Below are 24,066 nucleotides of genomic sequence, written 5' to 3'. Positions count from 1 at the left end.
TAAAATTTACATTTACAGACCTCAAGCTGGAGCAAGAAACCCTTCCACCTTGGCCAGATAAGTTATAAAGTATGTACTGGAAGGATTTGTACTAACTACTATGTATCTTACTATACGTAACTTACAACTACATCATCACAGTCTGCATGTTTACCACGTAGATCGTGTGATCTGTGATCACAGCTGTGATCATGGTAGAAGTGAAAGCCTGTACTACAGCACCCGAGGAATACGATCGCAGTAGAAACACACCGTATCCTGACTTTAGTGCCATATTTAAATGGTGTTTGTATATAGTTAGCCTTGTCAGGTTACCACAAAACCAAACACACGCCAAGTTAAGAGAAATGCAATACAAGGCAGGCTTATAGCCAATGTACTGCAGTCCATTTACTCTGAAATACGAGCCACTATTTTACTTTTATTAAAAAAAAAGTGTTTATTGGAAGGCAAAACAATAAAATTCACAAGTTGGTAACATACAGGTGGTGTATGCTGATTCACAGACAGTTACAGTTCCACAACTACAGTAGATCTAGAACAAACTGGTATTTCACCATATTAACTGAATGGTTTTAAGAGGGTTTCTGCTATACAAACAAATGACTCTGGAAGAGGTTACCACCACGCAGACCTCTGGAGTGGAAGTGCAGTGTAAGGGCCTCACATCTTTCGCTGGTGGTCTCTGGAAACAGTTACAAAAGGGGTTTTTTTCTCATTTAGATTAAAGGAAGTTTCCGAGAACGTTTCATTGTTAGAAACTTGCAGAGCAGAGAAAATGGATTCTCTTCTATTCAACTAATTAGCTTTTATTAAAGGGTATATACAAAAATATAAAAAGCTTAAAGAATGTCTTCCATTACAAAGCATTGAACATCCCTTAGAGCGCTTGAAAAGCTAGAACAGTTAACCCTCGTGTTCTGACCAGAGTTGTGACTGCAGCAGCTGGTGTGTAGGGGCGTTAAGTTGTGTGGTAGGTTCTAACAAGCTTGCACAGTGCTCATAGGTCACCTGTACTGGAACTAGATGCTTCATTCCCCATTTAGACATTAGGATACACTGCTCAGCATCAGTCTGACTTGATCCCAAGGCAGCACCCCTCCACTTCAAATAGAATTAACCTTTTGAGAGAAATAAACATACATTATGGAACTAGAGAACATATAACCACATCAGATAATGCTGTAATTCCACAGGAATGAGCGAATCGCAATCCTGCACCGGGGATAGCTTGACTGGGGTTTAATTTGAGTATAAAATGGGTAACTAATTAAAAAATTTTGCAAAATAAATGGAAATTCTTAAACTTGCTAGACATGTCATAGTTATGACTGGCCTTTTCTAAACACTAAACGACAAGTGTTGAAGTACATGTCATAGCTTTCCATTTTTCACCATAGTTTTAAAAGTAATTCATTTGTCACTTCCTCCAGACTTTAATCCGGATTTATACAAGTTTAATGTTTTGTAGAAGATGCAAGACATCTTTCTTCAGAGAGTCTTATTCGGGTGGTGGAGGGTCTTGCGTTTCACGCTTCACTGAAACAATAGGGAAAAGAGTTCTTACACATTCTGCAGTTACCTAAGCTGTCTGAAATGTGTCGTGGAATGTGGGCTCTATTAATGAGGAATTTTTCCTTCTGGGCTTTATTTGAACCCATTTTATCACACAGATCTACTGCAGCCAGAGGTAGAAGTGACTTTTCATTTAGCACGCCAATTTTTTTTCCTTTTGGTCATGGGCAAGTGTAGTCGTTCCACGTAACACAGACTCTCTGCAAAAATCCACCATTTGGGTAATTGTCTTCATCTCTTAAGAAGCACCTCCACTTTTTCTGAATCCTTCCTGCACTACGGTGAATTTATTACCAGTTCTGGCTTTGGCAGAACGCAGCGCTAATTGTAGGAAACTGGGAGTTGGGCAGGGCCAAACAGCAAGCGTGGTCTAACTTCATTCCAACCACAACGACCTTCCTGCTCCGGCAGCCACCCCTCCTGCGCATGGCTCCCTCCACCACCTTGGGGATTGCTCCTATTTTTTGAAGGGTAACATTCAGAGACGCAGGCTCTTGGTATTGCAGCCAGGAAGTGGCTTACACAGAACAGGACCATTAATTAATGGTTCAGAAGTCGGAATACAACACAACTCCCAAAAAGGAAAAGGTGCTGGGTTAATCAGAGGATACATCTACTTACCTGGTTTTTTTATTGCACCCATTGCATTAGAAAGAATTAAAGAGTTACTGGTCTTCTGATTTGGGTTTACAGTCTACAGTAAATAGGACAAAATCACTACCAGGTCTGCACAGTTTTAAAAATTGCTTAGAAACATTCACTTACATTCATCTCTGGCCTTCATGCGTGCGATAAACGAGTAGCTTTTATTTCTTCGGTAGTTTTCGTAAGGGTCATCTAATGCAACTCCCACTCCTTTGTATTGATCCCATTTGTCTCGGATGTCCCCTCCTTTAATTGGATCCTGAATTCCTTGTTCCTTGGCTCCCAATCCACCCGATCCACTCCATCCTGCAGAACGGACACAACATCACAATCCTGTAACTACTGTTTTAATTATTAGAATTCTGAAGACAAACGCAGACATTTTGGAAACAACCTGAGAAAGCCTCAATTCGATAGAGCAGGACAGCTATAACAGACTGCCTGAAACAACACATGAACTGTCCCATTTATTTCAGAAGCGTTAATATGCAGAGACTGGGGGAGCTGGCAAACATCAGCACTATCCCTGAAAACTTGAGGGCAAGGGGAAGGACAGCACAAGCCCAATCTGTCCAGTCAGCCCTGCTGATCTGCGCCGCGGGCAGATGGAGTACCTGGGCGAGGAGAGTTCTGTTTGATGCCAAACTCGCCTCCCTGTCTCCCATGTCCTTCCCAGAAAGGCAGCTACCACCACTGCTCCATGTTCTGTATACTTACATCCTGGAATATCCTTACGCTGACCTTGGAATACCAAGGGGTAATTACTTATGAACATACATGCATTAATTAATTGTATCCAAGAGTTCGGTGCCTGATTTTGTTTTCTGGCTTGTGTAAGATTCCAGAACAGCATCTTACCCATTTTCACTAGCATTTGATGGCCTTTATTTTCTTCTCCAAGTCTTGATTCTGGTATAGGAGGCCCAGAACTGGAGCCCAAACCAGCAGAAGAACTAGGGGAATAAAAAGAGCAAATTAAGAACAAGCGATCCTGTTCTGACACAAAGCAAGGTCGTTTATATTCGGTTAAACGTTAACGTCTGATATAATCCCACCCACTCTACTAAGCTATTCTTTTATAAAGCTAGTCGATGACGGGGTTAGAAAGGTGCCAGAAACACCCTAACTGCTTCTCAGTACAAGGGAGATCAAACACTACGGTCTTCCTAACACTGAGGGTACTCGGAGGATTCCTCCTGCTTCCTAGGAAGGCAATACGAGGCCTTCAGAGTTGCACAGTGTGTTGTTATAAGCAGCAGCCACCACAACAGAGTAATACTTACTCTATAAGCACATACACAGCACAGAGAGTTTCTAAATCTGCTTTCCGTCTTCTTTTCTACTATTTGTTGAAATGCTTATTACACCCCCCTTATGAGAAAAGCGCCTTTGTTGGGACTTTTCCGAACAGCCCAGGTAAAAAGAGAAATGGACAAACAAAAGCTTACGGAGGAGTGGGGCTGCGAGACCGGGACCGGCGCCGCCTTCCTGGCGAGTACGATTTCGATCGAGATCGTGACCGCGATCGCGAGCGGCTGTGAGAAGAGCGGGACCTGCTCCGGCTTCTGGAAAGGGAAAGCACACGAGATCAGATCCGCAAGTCACCAGAGCTCCTCATTCAGCCCAGAGGGTTGGGTTTTTTCGTACCCCCCCAGTTCCCAAGACTCAGCCCACTGCACTCTACCTGGACTGAGAGCGCGAATAGGATCGTGATCGAGAGCAAGAGCGAGATCGTGACCTCGAATAGGAGCCAGATGATTTTGAAGATCGCGAATTGGACCGGGAGGATGAGCGACCTCGGCTTTTAGACCGACTGCGAGACCGAGAAGGCCCACTGCACAGATAAAAGCAGAGAAACCCCAGTGAAACTCCTGGGAGAAGCACAAGAAACACAAATACACTTGTGATCAAATTCAAATTACACACAAGCACTTATATCTGCAAACAATCCAGTGAAAGCTTCAGCGTGGCAAAAACTAGCCTCTGCGGATTAGACAGAAATTCCAGCAAGCTGAAACTCAGTTATTCCATCAGCACGTTGCCGAACAGACTTTCCCTCTGCATTCAGCCCAAGGTATTCCCTAGCACCTCCCAAACGAACAGCATGCATCAGGAGGCAGCAGACAGGATCCCTCACCTGTTTCTCTTCTCCTGACCTTTCCTCCGCCTCGCTCTCATTTTAGCTCTGAAGAATTCATACAGTCCGTTCTGCTCCCAGCCTTCACTGCAATAAATCAACCACACATAGAACCGACATCTGTAAAATTCTACTTTGATCAACAGAGACGTTCAGGATTTCCGCTAGATTTTGTAGGGGACAAAGGGCCTGGGCAAAAAGGTCTCGCAAATCTCAGTGTAAGATCAAACAGCGTGTGCAGTTTAAAATACAACAAGAGCACTCATTTCAGCATTAGAAGAACCAAGACACAGGCGAAGGAAGAGAGAGGCACTTCGTGGTTTGAGACAGCTTCTTAGGGCATTTTCCTTACCATATTGTTCGCTATACCTACTCTTACCTGTTTCTAGGCCTGTCATGAGATGGTGGACTATAAAATGCCTCAACCGCAGCCAGTAGTCTCTCACTGGGGGGCATTGGGGGTGGAAGACGTATATCTTTAGGATCTAAAGGTTTATACTCATGATCTTCAAGCTGCCGGAAACAAAACAAATTACATTCGTGTCATGTGTCATGGGGTGGCTACCTGAAGAGATAAATACAGATTTAACTGCGTAGGGACCTCGCATTTCACCATCGGATAAAATGGTCCAGAAATAAGGATTCTGCAGATGACCCAATGCTTTCTTGTGCTATCACTACCATTTTGAGTTCTACGAGAAAAGCCAGCACTACACATGTTGCAGCATTAACTGGATCACCAGGCAGATAAAATGCAGATCTCACCGATCCACCTTTGTGATAAAAGTGGCTGGCTGGAAGCCTGGCAAAAGCTGGTGCATGCTGAGAGTAACACAAAGTTAGAGATGGAAGAGACCTATTTGTTCATCTCAAACACAGAATGCATAAATGCATGTATCCCCAAAGATGCTGACAAAGACACATTTCCCGTTCTCTATCATTCTTTGTTTGTCACATTAGTGTTGCAAAACATCTTTGTAAGGAAGAACTCTGAATACCAAAAACTAGCACGCAGTGGCCACATCAGACCTGCAAAGTCCCTCTGGCCATCAGAAAATGACTGGGGATTTCTATTTTCTAAAAACAAGGGTAAGATTTTCAAGGGTAAATTAGTCTTTCACATATATGAGCTCAACCAGCTTTCACTGGCACACAACACTCAAAAATGTTACCATTTTCACTACCTTCTCCCCCGTTTCTGCCCTTGTGCACCCTACAACAGCTTTGGCTCATGGTTGCTTAATGGAAGGATTTGAAATTATCAATGTCCATGTTAAACTGTCCCTAATTTTGGTCTTTGAATCCTACTCATCAGGGCCCGTTGCAAGCACTTACTTTTACAAGTGGAGCCATCAGTCCAGCAGGAAGATCAAAGTAGGGAACATTTGGCACCAGACTGGGATCATCGTGGTTCATGTGGGGGGGCCCTTGTCGCCGCATGTGAGGAGGCTGCCCATTAAATCCATGTGGGGGAGGCCCGAAATCAGGGTGCTGCGGCCCTCCCCAGGGAGGATGCTCGCTGATTCCAGGATGAGGCAATCTGTGACCAGGATGATGATGAGGAGGTCCAATTTCTGCAGAGCAGGAGGGTTAAAACGTTTTATTTAGCTACAGAGAAAGGAAGGCAATCAGAGATGTGCTTCAATTAGTGCAACTGTCCTAAAAAACAATCTTGGCACCCAGAGCCTTGCAGATCCAGAAAAACAACAGAAGTGAAGAACCAGAGGCTGGCTGCAGGTCCACATTCATGAACACCTTGCAGTGCCTCTCCCTCCCTGGTCACAGCAACCGCTCTCAAAACAACAGGAGACTTTAACCCTAAGCCACTGCTCGCTCTGGGACATGCTGTGGCCAGAAAGTACCACAAGAAAGATACGCTCAGGAGCAAAAGGTTTCAGATGCAGCAGGGCAGCTACTGGTGGGATCTGCTTCTGAAGCCTAAATACACAATCATGGCTTAGCACGGACCTGTAATTAGTTCTGTCTCTATGCCAAATCAACATGTATAAAGAAAGAAATATGGCAGGAATTAACTCACATGAGTAGGTGACAAGAAAATACTTTGTTTAAAGAGGCGTTTCGAGAAGAGGCAGAGATAATATCCTGTTAAAAGAGAAGTGAATGACATCCATCCAATCACTGATGGACGAACCATTTGCCATGAGCGCCAGGATACCCTGCTGAACTCATTGCACTACATAGAGAAAAACCAAGACTGAAAATCAGCATCATCTGCAGCAGGACCAACAGTTTTTCCAGGAAAAGCCATTATAGCCACTGCCCAATCTTCAGCTGGTACTATTTGACACATCTTCATCAGAACTTGAACACAGTCTGCGTTGTCATTGCTTCACTGCTTTCCTAATTTTAGCCATCTGTTTTAGTAGATCCCCTCCTCCAACAGCTTTACATGAAACAACAGATGTTTTGGATCACCACTACCATCCAAAACAGAGCATCTTTTCTGAGCTTAAACCTTAATTCCCCCAGGACAAGAAAAGCTGTTCTCCCTACTCACTACCAGAACTCTTAAAAAAACCCAAAACAAACAAACAACCCAAAGAAAAAGGAAAAGGAAAAGAAAAAAAAAAAAAGGAACAATCTCTGCTGGAGAAGTTAATCACAATCCTAACTATAAAAGTTCCAATTCATTGGTTTTCACTGTTTTTTGGACTTGGGGAATTGCGAATCTTTTAAGCTTGAAATAGCAACTCCTACATAGCAACATAATTGCTCTTTTAAGTGGCATGTCATACAGAACCACAGTGATCTTTAGACTTTACACTGATAAGGCTCATTCCAGAATAATCATAACTTCTGCATGTGAAATAGAAACTACATCGGGGCAGCAGCATACCAGACTTCATGAGGGAGCCTGCAGCCACATCTGAGCCGCAAAGCCCAGGCAAGCGGCACACCGACTACGCTCTCAGAGATCCCTGTGTGCCGGCAAGACAGCAAACCAAACAAGAAAGGAGAACTGGAGGTAAAGATCATTTCACCAGACACTACCATGCCACAAAACATTAAGGCAGATAATTAGAGAGCTTTTCAGTAAAAATAAAGAGAATTAAAAAAGGGCACGGGTGAATGCATGCACAAGAACAAATGCGTCCAGCCTGGCTTCCTCTAACTTCATCTACGGAGGGCACAGCTGAAGAGCCCTCATCTACAGCCTGATGTGCAGGAGATTGAGTTCACAAGCAAATGCTGCTTCTCACCTCTGCACTTACTATTTTTAAAGTGAAAGAGTCATGAGAGGGGTGCCTGTAGAGATGCTGACTTGAGTTTGGATTAAAACTTCTGATTATCTGCATCCGTTAGGGAAGGAAGACTCAAAAAGCAAGGAAGCATCCAACTCTGCATGTATTTCCTACTGAGTTGTTAGCAGTAGCTTCCCAAACCCCCAATCTGAACGTTCCTCAGGAAAATCACAACAGTCCACCAGAATAAGCTGTCACCCCAAAGCACTAAATAATTTTGTAATGGCAATCAGCATCGCAACGTAAGAAAACCTGGCCTGGTACACACTTTACCTTGAGGAAAATCCCCCTGGGGGTAATCAAAACGATGAGGATAAGGAGGCCTTTCAAAGGGATGGCGAGGTGGAAAATCATCCTGCATGAAGCGAGGTGGAAAGCGGTTGAAATTATGCGGATGCGGGGGCTGGTTGAATTGGGGATGTTGCTGATGTGGAGGAAATGGGCCTCTGAAGTGAGGTGGCCGCTGCATTCGAAATGGAGGTTCCCTTTGACCCCCACCCCATGGAGGTTGTTCGTGCTGGTTGTTCCACGGTGCTTCAAACTGGTTGTTCCAAGAAGGATCGGGCTGGTTGTTCCAAGGTGTCTCTCGCTGATTGTTCCAGCCTTGATCTCTCTGTTCGTTCCACATTCCTTCATGGTTGTTATTCCAGGGAGGACAATGAGGTGGTCCCTAGGGGTGGAGAAAAGAAGCCTGGTCATTAGGCTACAAAAATAAAGAATGCAATAAAAACAACCCACCTTTTTAAAGTAAATATAGCCCGTAGGCAACATGCCCAAGTGAAAAGAACTTTCCGAATGCAAGGTCTGAACAACTGCAGCTTCAAAGAAAAGACAGGAAAAGACCAAACTGTTACTGAACTAAACAGCTCTCTACTCAAGACCGTACTTCTTGTTCCGCTTGCTCATATGGAAAGCGTGATGGTTGACAAACTGAAATACAATTTATACTTTGCCTTTAGCTGGGCTCAGAACGAGAAAGCTTGGCATTTGAATCTGGATTTATAACTTTCACAGCTTCTCACCACGCTTCCACAACCGAGATGGTCATTCTGAACCTCCGCCTCCCTCTACACCTTGTTTCAGAACTACGTTTCTTACCTGTTGTTGACCCCACGGTGCAACAGGGTGAGGCTGGTCAAACCACGGTGGTTTATTTGGAGGAATCTGGTCATGAGATCCAGGGCCACGTGGCCCACCAGAGGCAGGATCTTGCACTCCAGACCCTGTCGTGTCATACTCTGTAGAACCAGCTAGAGGCAGCTGAGATTTACCATCATCTGAAACAGATTGGGGACTATTATAAGCATCCAGGTCACATGTCGTTAATAAAACACCAGCACACCTACAACAGGCTCCATCTGAATTTTGTTGGATGTGTAAACATTCTGCAGAAATCGATGACTGGGAGAGAGGATTTCTGATCCGTTTAACATTCATCTCTTTGGTTCTTTTTATACTCCAGCATCAGACCACGCCAGCTGCAAGCCTCCAAACAGTTTCAGGCTTTTGCCTGAACCAAACCAGCATAGCACAGTACCTCACTACTAAAAAAGGAGCAGGGGGAAAAAAAAAAAAAAAATCCCACAGTGTTGCCACCCACTGATTTTCTGCACAGGTCCCCAGAACAGGTTAGTACCTGCTTGTGTAACTGGAGCAGACGGTGGAGCCGAGGCTGGTGCTGCTGTGGGGGCCTGAGGCGGGGGCGTTGATTTCACCTCGTTCTCTAGTGGTGGTATTTGTATTTGTTGCTGCTGCTGCTGTGTTAAACTGTTTACAAACTCTTCATGTTGAGTTTTCAGGTTCTGTATCTGCTGTTGGAAGGCTACTTGTACAGGCTGTACTACTGTTGCATATTCAGTGATCAAATTTGCCTGATAAAATGAGATAAATTATGAAGAACAAGTTATGGCCATACCTAAAGCAGTTATCCTACCTGCTCATTCGGAATCTCCTATATTGCTCTCCACCCCCTCCCAAGAAATGCATGAGAATGCAGGACAACCTGCTGGCAGGAGAACCTAGTCACACTACGAAGCTCTGAAGATTTCCAAAATATTCTCTGCAGGCTAGAATCCAGTGTCTATACAAATGCCTAGCTTTCAAATACAGCTAAAATCAACAGCATTCATTTTTAGCGTTAATAAAATGAATAGTTCCTGCTGCCACAACGATTTTTATGCTTACTGTACCCAACTTAAAGCTACGGTTTCTTTAGCTTCCTTTTTACCAAACATTCGTTTCCATAAAAAGAGAACACACTGCTAAATATGTACATGACTCTAGTGGTTACAAATGCAAATAGACTTTCTGGGATCATATCAGCAGACAGATTATTGAATGTTTGAAATAACAAGGTTATGTTTTACATTATTTTTGTAATCCCTTGTAAACGCCTTTGGGGGGTGGGGATTAATATTTACCTTGCAAAAAAGGAAAACGTTTCCTAAATTTATTTATGTAAATATTTTGGAAACAAGAAAACTGTTACATTTCTTTTGTGGCTAACCTGGTACTGGCCAAGTCCAAGAGCCGGGCTCTGTAACTGCTGAATAATTGACTCATCAAAGTACCCATTTTTCTCCCATAGTTGAAGAAGCTGCATAAATTCAAGAATGAAATGTTTTTAGAAATTATGAACAATAAAGGAAAAACTGAGGCACAGCGTTTTTATGTCTCTAGCTTAGTCAAAAGACCTAGGATTTCAGCACTTGTCTTTGAACCACTGAAGATTCAGATGCATTCATCATTACGATAACTTTTAAATAAAGCCTAGGTACTTTTAAGTTCTACTTTAAATATGAATTCAAGCACATCGTAATAGGCTTTGTGAAGACAATCACACTAGAAGAATCTCAGTGGTCTCTTCGATCCTCATATTTGTGAATTTGCCTAGCGTTAACTTAAAGAAGCAAAGCATGCAGTTAAACCAAAACCAGATACTCACTCTGGCAATTTTCTGTTGCTTATCCTCCTCCACTGCTAGAAAACTGGTGCAATAAATAGGCACAACCACCTTCTGTAAAGCAGCCAGAAGATCTCGTGCTTGCTTCCGCTGGCTTCGAAAAGGAACGGGAAGAGAAGAGTTACTGCCTTTCACTGTAACACTAAGAGCACTGTAATACTCAATTCATCCCAACTTCTGCTACACTAAAAGTAGTGGATTCATCAACTAGAGAGCTCCCTCCTTTACATTTTTACTGTAAAGTCTTGTCTGGAGGAAAAATACAAAAATGGTAAAAGCTGAATTTGATGACTAAAGCACTACATCTTTGTGCCAGCTACGGACATCTTAAGACAGCTGCTAACAATGATGAACACATTAAAAAGCAACTAATCAAACTAACAGCGCATCTAGCGGAGAGAGACTTCACCCAATTAATCAAAACATCAAACCGAAAACCACAATTAAATTCTTACCAGTGATGCAATACATCATTGATTAAGTAGATTAGATGTAACCGAAGCTCAAAGTGAGCTCCTTCTGCCGTTATACGATTTCGCAGGTGCCCAGCCATCAGCTCACAGTGTGCAGGAGATTTTGCATTACTAAACATCCAGTTCTTGCCAGCCTTAGAAAAGCAAATTTAAAATATTTTAAGTTAGTCTAATGTGTTCACATCATATGAACTTCCCAGAACTCTGATATAACTGCAGGAGAGAAGTTTTCAAGTAACAGCTATCATCTTACCTACCACGCAACACAACGATAAAGCCGCTGTTTACAGACAATCTCAAAATTCAAATGATACTTAATCCACACCACCACCAAATACCTGTTCAGATCTGGATCACTTACTGAGATTGCATCTTTCGTACAAGTCTCAATTATTGGCTGCAACAAGTTGTCAAATTCGTTCATATCTAACTGGGTTTCCTCCAAAACTTTCTGCATTTGTTGCTCAATTGCAAGGGCTACTGCTGATGTGACTTGTTCCTGAAAAAAAGAAAAAAATAATAATGAAAAAAGAATTATATGACACCCAATGTTCTTTTGAAGAACTAAACTGCTGTATCCCTGTCCTCTTAACTGTAAGGAGCTGTCTCAAAGACCAAGACCTTTTACAAGCAATTCTATGTGACCACATATAAATCTTTCAGTTGTTTGGTTTTGAGAAGAAAAGACTCTTCTCATTCTTCAGGAAAAGTCCAGTTCATTTCCACCTCTAAAATCTCTCCATCATGGAAAAAAAGTAATTGCAAGAAGCTCCTAAACGCATAGGACATGATCTAGGCATACTGCTTTCTTCCAGGAGCTCTTTAGTTTGGTTCCCAGTAGCTTTAACAGCAAAACGTCGCCTGCAAAAAACAGTGAGTTCAAAGCACGCAGTTCCCTTCCACCCCTAATCAGAATCCACCTTAGAATACCACAAGCTGGAATGTCTTCCAGTTCCCAGCAACCTGCAGCATTAAACAAAGATTAAAGTAGTCACTATTTATTCCGCTCTGCAAACCAACAAGGTTTTTCCTATAGTAAATAAACTGTTTTAATCAAAGATCAATCTTGCTAGCACATCAGATACATCCGTTCTAAGGAGATGACAGCAGTTGCCACAGAACAAAAATAAGCAAAGTAATACTCCCTCTCCTCACCGGCACGCGATGCCGCCACCGCTAGTCAGACAGAAACCTTCCTCTCCCCCTTCACTCCTGATTTTTACAGCCACTGGCAGTCGAGGATAAACCAGTTGAGTGCTTATCTTAAACCAACCTGTCTCATAGCAAGGAGATGCTGCTCCTGCTGCTGCAGGTTCCACTGACTCTGCTGGATAAGTTCCTCCACGGAAGGAGCGCCCTGAGGAGCTGGGATAGGTGCAGCCGGTGGGAGAGACGGTTGCGGCAGCGGCTGGATCTGTGCAGTAGCCTCGATATCTTGACTTTGCTTGCACAACACTATCAGACAAAGTAAACTTTTAAAGTAAGCCTCAAAGAAATCTGCTACCACCAGCCCACATGCGAAAACCGTGCCGGTTCCGAAACAGACCCTCGCTCTTTACCTAACTGCTTAACACAAAATGAAAATCGCGCGGTCGAGGGCGGAGGGCACAGAAGAGGAGTATCGGCAACTCCTTGCGCGCTTCAAGAGGAATGACTCCAACACAAGGCCAGCCCCCGGAGCTGCTGCGCTGGACCACCCTGTTCTTGAGGGCCCTCCAGGTGCTGCGCTCCGCCTCACCGCGCTGCCAGTACCCGCCGGTACCCGCGGTGCAGCCCGGCCTGCCTCCGAACCCACACGCGGCGGGGCGAGAAGGGCCGCGGGCGGGGCTCGGCAGCTGCCTGGAGCTCAGGGGCAGGAGCAGGCTGCGAGCCAGGCCCGGCGGGGCAGAGCGAGGCCAGGAGGGGGAAGAGTGGCTGCGCCGGCCGGGGCCGAGCGGGGACCGGGACGGGGAGCAGAGCCCGCCGCGGCCCTGCGCCGGCCCCCGGCCGCCGACCCCGCACAAGCCGCGGGCCCCACTCACGCTGCTGCTGCTCCAGGGCCAGCTTGTACTTGTAGTAGCCGTAGAAGTCGCCCCCGAAGAGGAAGGAGAATTTGGGGTTCTCCTTCTGCTTCTCCATCGTCATCTTCTCGAACTCGGGCCCGTTCCGCGCCACGAACTGCGCCAGCTTGTCGATGACATTCCGCAGCTCCTGGTCTGTGGGGAGGCAGCGCCGTCAGCCCCCGTCGGCCCAGCCCGGCCCGGCCCCGGTCCCTCCCGCGGCCTCCCCTCCCGCCTTGCCCCCCTCCCGCCCGGGCCGCGCTCACCGTCGGGCGGCAGCGGCATCTCCATGGCTGCGGACAAGGGGCCGGGGCCGGGGCCGCCGCTAGGCCGCACCGGCCGGAAGTGCCGCCAGACGCCAGGCGGCACGCGCAGCCGCGCTTTACGGCCCCGTCGCTATGGAGACGGCGCGCGGCGCCGGGGACGTGCAGCGGTTTCTCCCCCCCCCCCTCCCCTCCGCCGCGCGCAGCGGGCGGGAGCAGGCGCCCTGAGGGGAGCGGCGGGAGCGGGAGCAGGCGCCCTGAGGGGAGCGGCGGGAGGGGGGCGGCCCCGAGCCCGGCCCTGAGCCCGGGGGGTGCCCTGGGGCCAGCTCCGGCCGCGGCAGCGCCTCAGGCCGCTCTGTCGGCGCTGCGGGAGCCATCTCGGCTCGCAGCTCGCCCAGCGCCGTGGGGGTAGCCCGGGCTCGCCCCCGCTCCGCCTGGCCGGCCCCTGAAGGAGAAGCGGCTTCTGGGCCGCAGCCTGCGAGACCTCGTCCTCTCCCGCTCGGCGCCCCCAGCACCTGCAGCAGCGGCCGCAGCGCTCCCGTCCCAGAAGCACCTGGTTCCCTGCTTTTAAACCACCACGTCTGAGCTGCAGTTCAGTTGCCAGAAATTAATAGAGCACGTTAAAAGAAAGCATGTCATTTAACATCTGTTTCATCTTGGGGACAATCCGCAGCGGCACTTAGGCTACATAGACCGTTGGTGTGTAAAAAGGAACATGGATGTGTAGGACACTCAGTACAGAGCAAATTGAACTTAAAATGCGCTTGTTAAGGACAGCAAGCGCAGATGCTATGCAGGGACATTTTAAATAATACTTAAGCACTGTTGCTTTCTAAGTGACTCATTTCTTTATGCAGTTAAAACGACAACGTTCAAATCGTTTCTGGTTCTTGCCTTAACTTCCCTTTTGCACCCGATACTCCGTTATCTTTCAAAATGGGATTAAGAATACACCGCAGTTACATACCTGCTGGATTCAGGAAAACGTTCCTTCAAAAGCAAGGCGCTGACCTGAGCGGCTCCACGCCCCAGCCCAGAGGCACAAGGTGTGGCAGAAATTGCTCAACTCCCTCTGCTTACACGATTCAAAAACCCCACCTGAAGACCATTTGTATGACAACTAGACATCAAAGCTCAAAGCGGGGCCCACATGATTTTGGTGTCTTAAAATTTTAGGAAAACTGAATCCATAACTGGAAGTGATCGTCTGGGAATCATAAGAGGCCAAAAGCAAACCCGAGTATCCTAGCGCTCACCCGGAGCTGTCATCACTATCTTAAGTTTCAGGCATTATATTACACTTTACAGGTTTTCCAGTCACACAGATAACACTCACAGACATCCTCACAAAAAGGCAGAACTTTTTATTCTTAAGAAGACATACCATGAAGACCCCACTATATTATCTACAGAATATAAAAGCTGAGAAAGATGGATGTTTCCATGTATCCAAATAACAAATGAATATCCCCCCCCCCCCCCCCCCAAAAAAAAAAATCAAATACGGACTCTGATGATGATTCTACATGACTCTGCAGTCCTGGAAATTAACATAGATCCCAGAAGACCAGATTAAGTTCAAATCTTAGCTCATACTTAAAAATAAGAAACTTTTCCAGATTCCTGCTGCTGCCTTCCATCCCAACACAAACGTTACTGCTTCGCACATTGGAGCCCACGCAGTCACTGTCCAGGCTGCCGTGTTCCTCAGCACGCCGCGATGGTTTATCCACAAAACGCCCCAAAAGCTACAGTTACTTGACAGCGGGGTCCGCCAACAGCCATCAGAACATCTGATTTATTTTAGACAGGAAAGAGTCCCAGTACCTGGAAGCCACCAGTGTGGTTTCTTCCCGTCATCCCATAAGGGATCCCAGCTTCAGGAGCAGCAGCGACTGGAGGGGCGCATCGCAGGCAGTCGGCTGAGGAACATCCAGAACTTCACAGAATGACAGAGTTGAGACAAGAACAGGAAAACAATACAGAAGTGTTCATTTGCTTAAGTGCCAGATTTCATACAGTAAGGAGTGCGGGGTTTTTTTTGGTAAAACCACCCATATTCACATCAATTTATAGAGTACCAACATAAAAAAACACCAAATAAAAAAGATGGGTGGTGACTGGCACCTGCACATTTGCACCTGCGTATCTACATAATGGAATTGTATCATACACCTGTGATCTCAGGATTAACAAATTTGTTTTACCAGCCTGTACCACCACCACAACGGTATTGCAGAATTAGTTTTAACAGCTTACAACACGGTTCAGAAACAGAAGCCTTAGAAAAACAAAACTTTCCCTTTATTTATATTGCACCTTTTTCACAAATAGCTACATGGCAGAAGTTTCTTCTGCTGCGAAATGCTACATCAGAAAAATGTGGGTTTGAGCACACGTGAGAAAGAAAAGGTCTTGAGCTGACCCCAAATTACCAGCACTATTTTTACAAATTACTGTACACCTTCGAAGCCTAAGTATTGCCTCAATTTTATTTAGCATTCAGGTATTTAAAAAACACAAGCGTTTTACCAGATGATAAAGATGCTCTAATCGCTACTAGGTACTAAAATTGAATCTGCAAGGGAAATATTTTCAAGAGATCTTCAAAGAGCACCAAATACTCTACAGAGCTATCAACAGAAAACCCACATGTAGCGGGGAGAGATTGGTTTCTTTCACACTGGTATTTCTAGAACTATTCAGGACTGTTTTGGGAAGAATTTCCCCATTTTATGATGTATTTACATGTTAGAAATGCACAACGGAGATCAAAACATTCCTAAAGATACCAGCGACTAGTGTCCTAACGCTAGTTGTGGCATCCAAATCATCGTCGTCTCAGTCTGCGTAACCATCCGGTAAGGCATCACGCCCATACAGCAAAACATCACCTGATTTCCCACAAGCGGCCATCGCTCCTGATGTCTGCCGCTCCCGAAGCTTCCTGCAGGGAAAAACCCAAACCACCCCCCTGCACTTTGATTTAATAACAGGGTCATTATACACGATTGTCTAGATATGCCCTTTTTATTCCAGTGTTTCCACACTTTCTACAGACCTATGTACATAGTTAAATACGTCATTAATATACAAACCGTGTTAAAACAAATGTTTTACCTCGTCAAACAAAATCTTGCAGCGGTCCAAGATTAAAATATATATTACAACAGTATCAGAAACTTCCTTTACCTGAATGTGGGCAATATTGCTTAAGGACTTGGATTCAGGTACTCAGCAAAACCACCTCTTGTAACCAATTCACTTAACCGTTTTAATTATATGTTCTACCATACAAAATTATCCCTGTTGACCTCAGACATGAACTAGAAGAGCAGGAACACTGCCAGGCAGTCTCCAGGGAAGAGATTCACTCTCCGGGCCCTAAACGGACGATATCCTCGTTTTGGGTCGGTCCCTTTTTGCTCTGCAAGACAGTAGTTTTGTTTCAGACACGCAGCGAAGCCACGAGCCCAGACCGCAATTTGGGACAAGCTATTTTCAACAGTAAGCCCTCACCTGCTACCATACTCTTGACAGAAAAAGCTGAGCTGAAGGCCTGCCACAGGAAGTGTGCAGTGCAGGCTTTTTCTGAAAACAGCTGCAAAAAAGTTCTGGTTATGTTCTTTAAAAGGAAACCATCTAAACATATTTAATAAAGCCTCTGATCTGCGAGTGGAGTATGCGGAGCTTTATTGCGAGTAACAGTTGAGTTGTGTGAAGGTGGTACAGGGGCAGACGTACCAAGGTGTACGGAGGAACTCACAGTATGCCTGTACACCCCAGGGACCCCCACTGCTCCTTTTTTCTGGCATTCCCCCCGCCCCCGCGAAGTAGGGAAGAATCATCTCCGTTTTCCAAATGGGAAACTGAGGCACAAAGAACAGGATTAAGCATTTGCAGGAGTCTAACAGTTACAGCTAGCTCCCTTGGAAAGCGGTTGGAGAACTTCAGCCCCTCTTAAAAATCTCAGCCTAAATCTCTCATCCTCAAATCAGTCTTTTGCAGAGCCAGACCTAATCCAAATGCAGAGTCCACACGATCCTTTTTACATGTATGTGAAAGCACTTAAATACTGGGATGTGAGCCTTAGAAATACACATTTTGCACTTTCCCATATTAAAAAGAAACAATTATACATAAATTAATACCAGAACAGGCAAAAGACAAGTCATCTGAAAGGATACTTTTCCTCATTATCTTGTTCTTGTTAACCTGGGCTAGGGAATAATTTATTCAGAATTTCTAAACTGAAAAACTTCCAAGCTAGCATGAACAGATTCAACTCCAGTCAAGCCAAGGAAGCTCTGCTCACAACCATCAGCAGCATATTTAGCCCACCTCTGAAGTTTCAGAGGGACCATTTTCTCTTTTGGGCTGTATGGTGGGAGGCAGTCTATGTAACTACCTCCACAGTCAGCCAAAAGAATAAGAGCAGGTTGACTTTGCACTTAAAAATAAATTATTTATTATCCAGCAAGGAGCCAAATCACATCTCACTTCACAGAAATGGTCATTTTTAAAGTAATAAATAAGTGGAGGGAGTGTTCTGTACCGCACCCTAATTTTTGTCACTGGTATCTAATACCTCTCTAGTAAAAACATAATACTTATGCTATCAAAAATCTCACTGTACAACAGCTTTTCTGTTAAGGAAAGAAGGCCCCTAAATTCTTCTTTTGCTGAAGTAGTAACAATAACAATCTGATTCAGCGAAACCCAAATTCAACTGGTTTCATTCCTTTCATGCACAAATGCAGCACCTGAGGCACAACAATCAACTTGCCTGGAATTAAGTACGTTCGTTCATACTAACTGCCTCAGTTCTTCTTAACCATAAGTTATCGATTTACTACTGATTCAAATAATTTTTTTCTTAACAATTTACTATTTGAGCTCGGGGAGTTGCAGGAACAGAGCGGGATACAAAATGCAACCCCTTTCAGAGGAAAGTGGAAGTCAGGCTAAATGCACACAGCAACTCCAACAGCAGTAATTAAGAAAATGAAAAAACAATTAGGGGCTAAAAAGATAGACTTAAGAAACAATTAAGAACAACAATTATTCAAATTAATGCATTCATAATATATGAATCACATAAGAGAGCATAATTTATGCATAAAACTGAGATGAAAACACCTTAAACCTTTCAATTTCTAAAGCAAAAAAAAGAATGTTGTAAGAACAGGTGTGAAGCAAGTAAAAAAAAAAAAAAATCGTATTATTCCAAACACTTTATTGGTGAAGGTGTTTTCTGTATTGCCAAGGAAGAGCAATGTCTGAAGTTACAGGACTACATCATTCAGAAAACAATTACGATCTTGAGCTCCATTTGTTTGTTACCTACAGTGACTGGGACAACAGTGATTTTAGAGAATTCTGTTTCTCTATGCCTGAAGTACGCCCCTCGAAGAGGTCAATCTTTCTACTGTCTACTCTTTCAGAAACACTTCTGGTTTGTCACCAAAGACCGAAGGCATATGCACAAAAGTAATTAATACCCACATGAAGCTTCGTAGTTGCTCGAGGTGAATTCGGGTCTACCTATCTGCAGCTGACACACGTAAGTCAATCCTCCTCAAACAGACAAATCCTGATAAGCAGAAGCACACCTTAGTTTCACTTCTTTCTGAAAGCGTCACCTAAGTATGATCAAAACATATCGGAGAACAAATCAAAGGTGATGTTACCAGCGTGGAAACAAAATACTGGCCAGAATTTAGCTGCCAAAGAGAATAATCAGTTGACAGACTCTGAAAAGGAGCAGGGACAGCAGGTATTTAGTCTCAAGTTTTGTACGTGCGTTTCACCAGAATCTCTGTACAAGAGCTACACTGTGCATTTAGTTCCAGTGTCAGATCTAGCTGTTTCACAATTAAAGGTCTGCTTAGCAGAAGTTGGAGGTCTGTACCGCTTTCACTACACATGCATCTTCCCTTCTGCAAAAACTGTACAATAAAATGGCTTTACATTCATGGATGTACTAAAAGTTTCTGATAATGTTGGGGACACTTTGATATCACAGTCTATACCTGTTTGCCAGGATTCTAGATATCAAAACGATTTAAGTTGTAGGTAGTTGGATAGCTTTGCCGATTATACTGGAAGTGGTCTGCTAAGACATTGGTTCGCCCATACTGATAGTCTCCATGTTGTGCAAATGCCGTAAGTCCGTTCTGAGACTTTTCAGGAGTGTTTCGATGCCGGTCCAAATTCACAAGGTCTCCAGTTGTAACTGGAAGTAGCTGCTTCTTTGCTTCTTGGTTTGCATCGTACTTTGTCTAGGAAAGAAAGATAGAAAGAAAGAAAGAAAGAAAGAAAGAAAGAAAGAATGTTTTTCTTAGATATCACCAAACATGTTCATATACCTAGAACAAAGCACACAGTTTTACAATTACACTACAGTCTATGCCTGTTAGAGTCTTACAATATTAGTGACTCCTAATAAAAACCTCATTCCTCTCATATGCCAAATCACTAAGCTGCTCTTTTGCTCATGAGATTTGAGTGAGTTGCTTCCCAATCTTCATTTTTCAAGAAAACATTAAGATCAAAATTTAAGTTTGTTAGAGACCTAACAGCTGGCCTGACCCAAGCACCCGAGTCCTTCGCTTAGGTGATACGCACACCTCCTCTGCAGTGCTGCTTTATGTCACGCATTCTATATTTTTGTTCTGCTAGCTGTTAACTTCTTGTACAAAAACAAAAGAAATCATTCAAAGCTACCAGACTGTTTCAAGTGAGTTTCCTGAATAAACAAACAAATCGAAACAAACCCTTACCTTGTTATATAGGAAGACCCCTAAGATAGCTGTCATCATTCCAAGGACATTGGTGCTCGTAACGGGATTGCGAAGCATTATTAGGGACACTGTGATGACCATGATTCTTTTTGTGGCATTTGCGACAGAGTAACTTAGGGGGCTGATCAGGTTAAGAATACTGAAGGCAATGACATTCTGGGCAAAATTACAGAATCCGCTGATTATAAGGAGCATCAAGGTCCAGGACCAATGAGACATTGTGCTCTGTTACAAAGACAAACATTACAAGAAAAAAAAAAAAATGATCTCAGGTTTCAGATATGAGACAAAGGAACACAAATACAACTTGAGTCACTTCTTACCTGCCTTTGATAGGAAGAACATCTGCAACTGAACTCTAGGACCCAAGTATGTTACGTTACGCAACTGCCAACTCTGAGCAAACACCTCTGTACACACTTGTAACACGCATTCTGGGTGCGTTTGTTCCTGACTCCAGCTCCTAATCCCCGAGATTTATGCTGTCACACAAGTTACCTCTCCTAACCCTGGCATGAATTCTCACAATAAACACTATGCTTATTTTTTTATATTGTTTTGTGAAAGGATTTGCAGGTATTTCACAACAGTTCCTTCCACGCTGATGAGGAACTACACTGAAACACTTAAGTGCACTTTTCTGGTACGGGTGGTGGTGTGTGTTGGTTGTCGTTTCCCCCCGCCCCTTTTCCTCTTTTCTTTCTTAATAGCGAAGTTTCCCAAATACCACACTTACCAAGTCATTCTCTACTAAGAAGGAAGAAAGATCTACCAAAACCCAGGTTGGGATCATGAAGAACACAGCATGGCACCCAAGTATGTTCAGCAACCGAAGATGATGTATTCGGGAATCTCTTAACACCTGACAAAAAACATCATTAAACAGCCTTTCTTCAGCTACTGCCCACGTTACCAGCGGAGATTCGTAACAGTAACAACTTTAGATGACAGATAAATGATGAAAATAAGTAAATACTGTTATAGTATGGATTTCCTATAAGGATGACCAAAGAAAAACAGATGTCCATTTGAGAAACAACGGTTTCTTGAGTGGTGACTCTTAGTATGAACAAGATAGCAATACATTTAAAACACTCTACAAACCAGGAATCATTTTGTAACTAAATAGATTCAAGACATACATTTTAACTTTGTTTCTAAGATTTCATGGAGTGCCTAGTGTTGACCCTGACTCATTTGCTACAGAGAAAGGATCTGATACAGCAAGATACATTAAAAGCTTTCAAATGAACTATTCAATTTAAGCACTATTGAACTGTCAGCAAAATCCATGCTGAGGAGTAAAGAAAAGGCTCAGGATAAACTCTGAGTTCTGCCCAATTTTCAGTGTAACAACTTCGACAGGTAGAAAGAGCTGTAGAGAACCAGTGTGCAAAATAGCCAACCATTCCTTTGGGCTCCTTTGACTATAAAGTCAACTTTAAAAAAAAAAAAAAATAGCACTGGAAAATACATGCTGTCCTGCTAAAGGATGATACTGCCGACCACTGTTACGAACAGCAAAACTATTACCTTCTTCGAGAAGATGTTCTGAAGTGAAAAACACAGAGTAGCAGCAAGAGCACTGATGAGTCCCCACATGTCAAAGGAAAGTTCTGTGACGGTGGCCAACAGGACACCAGTTATTATGGGGATCAGAGACAAGTACACCTGAAAGAGGAACAGAGAGGAGTAGCTTACATTGTCAAAGAACTTTCATTTCAACTGAGTTTACACGTACCGCTGATTTGGGGAGGAAAGGAGAAGGAAGAATAAAGCACCAGAACCAGGGATCAACTGTTACACTACTGCAGTTGTGGGGGAATTAAGCGACTACAATACACGCTGTCATAACTCCAGTGTATCAGAGGGCATCACCTTGCTCAATGTTTACATGCGTTTTCTTTACATTCACAGTAAAAGGAACTTGTAAAAGCTGCATAAACTAATTTCAATCACAAAATTCACCCAGCTAACCAAAGCCTGAGCCTCCCTGATTCCAGCCAGCAGAGCGCACCGCGAACACCACCAAGAGAAGAAACCTCAGCAAACCTGTCCGCACCTTCGTCGTCTGCTTTTCCTTCATTATGATCCGCGAAAGAAGAACCACCCATATTGGCATCGTCGCTTTTACTAAAAACGGAAAGAAAACGTCAGTGGGGACGCAAAGCTTGGGCCGACTCCGTTAACCATCAGCAGAGGGTGAGCGCTGGGGATGGACGAGGGGCTCGGGTCCAGTCCCACCAAAGCCATCGCCTCAGCCCACGCTGGGTCATCCCTCCTTGACGCCGCGCTGGGCACACGTACAAACGCGGGCTGGTTCGTGGTGCTCTGGGACACCGCGCTGGGCACCTGTAGGAGCACGGGATGCTGTGCCGGGCACCCCCGGGGGCACGGGACGCCGTGCTGGGCACCTGTAGGAGCACGGGACACCGCACCAGGCACCCATCCGAGCACCCAGCGGAGACGGGGACGCCGCGTTAGGCACCCGTACGAGCACGCCCCGGGCTTCGGGTCACTGCAGCCGGGCCCCCGTACGAGCGCAGCCGGCGCCGGGTCACCCCCGCCGGGCCCCCACACGAGCACCCCCCGCTCCCCGCAGGCACCGGCCCTCACCTGTGTGCGCGTAGGAGACCGGGACCCTCCAGAGCGAGACGTGCGCGGAGACGGAGGCGAAGTACTTGCCGAAGGCGAGCGGCAGGATGTAGCGGGGGTAGGCGCGGGGCGGCAGCTGGGCCGGGCCGGCGGGCGGCACCCTCCAGGCGCGGAGCAGCGGCGGCAGGAGCCCGCACAGCCCCAGGATGTGGAAGAGGGAGACGGTGACGGGCCGCGGGAAGCCGCCGAGCAGCAGCTTGTTCACCACGTTCCCGCCGGCGCTCAGCCCGTACCAGGCCAGGCACAGCGCCGACACCCGCACCCCCTCCCGCAGCGCCGGCCCGCGGCCCCCTCGCCCCGCCGCCGCCCCCGCCCCGCCGCCCGCCGCCGCCAGCGGGGCCGCCATGGCTCCCTGCGCCGCCGGGGCACGTCACCGCCGCCGGGGCGCGGCACGTCACGGCCGCCGACGCGTCGCTTCCTGGGGCGGGGCCGGCGCGGGGCCCGCCGCCGCCTCAGCGCCTACGGGTGCCGGCAGGAGCCGCCAAGCCGCGCCCGCGCCTCACTTCCGCCGCGCGTCACTTCCGCCGCGGCCGGCCCGGGCGGGCTGGCGGGGAGGAGCCGCCGCCCCCCCCCCCCGCTCCCAGCTCCGCTCGGTGGGACCGGGAGCCCGCGGGCGGGCTCGGCCGCGCCCCGCCTCCCGCGCCTTCGTAAGAGCAAGGCCCAGAGCCCGCTGTGCCCTCGGCCCGAGCCCGCTGCCGCCGGACGGGGCCCGGGCCCGGGGCAGCCCGACCGGTTACCGTCACGCACCAGCTCCGGGCTGGCTGTACAGCGCGGGACGCTCGGCCACCGACAGCCGCCTCGGGACACCGAAGGGGCGGCCGGCGCGGTGACCGAGCCAAGGTCACGGACCCGGGACGGTTGTGCCCGGCCTTTAAAGGGACCCGGAGGGGAACGGAAGGGGCTGTGGCGGGAGGGGCACGTACCGGGTCTAGAGCCTGCGCCAGCCCCGCAGCCTGCCCAAGGACACTGCTGCGGCACCGGCGTACCTATAGAAACCGCGCGCTTTAGGCAGTGGCGATTCCCAAAAGATTTGCAGCTGAGCCGTGTCCTGTCATCCACTGACAAGAAAGAGAGGGCAGTATATTAATTTAAGATTTTAGGATGAGAAGAATAGATTTTCTAAGGCCTTAGGAGAAACCAGTAGCAGAGAAACTGAGGTCATGCAAAAATGAGAGTACACAGCAGATATGCACACGGTAAACTTCATTTGAACTTGTTTACAAAATTGACAGAAAAAATATCACCTTGTAA

The 24,066-nt window shown here is 46.1% G+C and overlaps 2 protein-coding genes across 6 annotated transcripts; both read right to left on the bottom strand.

Annotated features, from left to right (window-relative positions):
- Positions 1–1,081: 1,081 nt before the first annotated feature.
- Positions 1,082–13,386, bottom strand: CHERP (calcium homeostasis endoplasmic reticulum protein). Of its 3 annotated transcripts, none has more exons than XM_075723884.1 (18): positions 13,361–13,386; positions 13,077–13,250; positions 12,329–12,510; positions 11,417–11,554; positions 11,038–11,189; positions 10,565–10,676; positions 10,127–10,216; positions 9,257–9,491; positions 8,719–8,897; positions 7,894–8,290; positions 5,693–5,931; positions 4,737–4,870; positions 4,358–4,444; positions 3,905–4,054; positions 3,669–3,785; positions 3,079–3,173; positions 2,341–2,526; positions 1,082–1,121 (listed from the first exon to the last, which is right to left on the bottom strand). In XM_075723884.1, exons 1-18 carry the CDS (start codon positions 13,383–13,385, stop codon positions 1,117–1,119), a joined length of 2,697 nt encoding a protein of 898 aa, XP_075579999.1. In that variant the 5' UTR covers position 13,386; the 3' UTR covers positions 1,082–1,116. The 3 variants fall into 3 exon arrangements, with proteins under 3 accessions (XP_075579999.1, XP_075579998.1, XP_075580000.1); XM_075723883.1 differs by lacking the exon at positions 1,082–1,121 and adding an exon at positions 1,494–1,539; XM_075723885.1 differs by lacking the exon at positions 1,082–1,121 and adding an exon at positions 2,835–2,961 and having other exon boundaries at positions 2,432–2,526.
- A 5,187-nt stretch (positions 13,387–18,573) lies between these two features.
- On the bottom strand, positions 18,574–23,161 carry SLC35E1 (solute carrier family 35 member E1). 3 transcript variants are annotated; one of them, XM_075723648.1, is made up of 7 exons: positions 22,777–23,161; positions 22,223–22,293; positions 21,694–21,831; positions 20,897–21,022; positions 20,140–20,385; positions 19,390–19,638; positions 18,574–18,999 (listed from the first exon to the last, which is right to left on the bottom strand). In XM_075723648.1, the coding sequence occupies exons 1-6, from the start codon at positions 23,159–23,161 to the stop codon at positions 19,405–19,407; spliced, it is 1,200 nt and encodes a 399-aa protein (XP_075579763.1). In that variant the 3' UTR covers positions 18,574–18,999; positions 19,390–19,404. The 3 variants fall into 3 exon arrangements, with proteins under 3 accessions (XP_075579763.1, XP_075579764.1, XP_075579762.1); XM_075723649.1 differs by having other exon boundaries at positions 18,574–18,950; XM_075723647.1 differs by having other exon boundaries at positions 18,574–19,638.
- Positions 23,162–24,066: the final 905 nt, after the last annotated feature.

The sequence above is a fragment of the Pelecanus crispus genome, chromosome 20 (assembly GCF_030463565.1).
Source record: "Pelecanus crispus isolate bPelCri1 chromosome 20, bPelCri1.pri, whole genome shotgun sequence".
Taxonomy (NCBI): domain Eukaryota; kingdom Metazoa; phylum Chordata; class Aves; order Pelecaniformes; family Pelecanidae; genus Pelecanus; species Pelecanus crispus.
The sequence above is the reverse complement of the archived record's forward strand: the minus strand, read 5'-3'. Positions and strand labels throughout refer to the sequence as shown.

What these genes read in the sequence shown, in the direction of transcription:
- CHERP (XM_075723883.1), bottom strand. Translation starts at nt 13,385, where the DNA reads ATGGAGATGCCGCTGCCGCCCGACG. An exon ending in GTACGAAAGATGCAATCTCA is followed by an intron (nt 11,190 to 11,416) that starts GTAAGTGATCCA and finishes TGCTTTTCTAAG; the next exon opens with GCTGGCAAGAACTGGATGTT. An exon ending in CATGAAGGCCAGAGATGAAT is followed by an intron (nt 1,540 to 2,340) that starts GTAAGTGAATGT and finishes CTATTGTTTCAG; the next exon opens with TGAAGCGTGAAACGCAAGAC.
- SLC35E1 (XM_075723647.1), bottom strand. Translation starts at nt 23,161, where the DNA reads ATGGCGGCCCCGCTGGCGGCGGCGGGCGGCGGGGCGGGGGCGGCGGCG. An exon ending in GGTCTCCTACGCGCACACAG is followed by an intron (nt 22,294 to 22,776) that starts GTGAGGGCCGGT and finishes TTCCGTTTTTAG; the next exon opens with TAAAAGCGACGATGCCAATA. An exon ending in TCTTAGTAGAGAATGACTTG is followed by an intron (nt 20,386 to 20,896) that starts GTAAGTGTGGTA and finishes TCTTTGTAACAG; the next exon opens with AGCACAATGTCTCATTGGTC.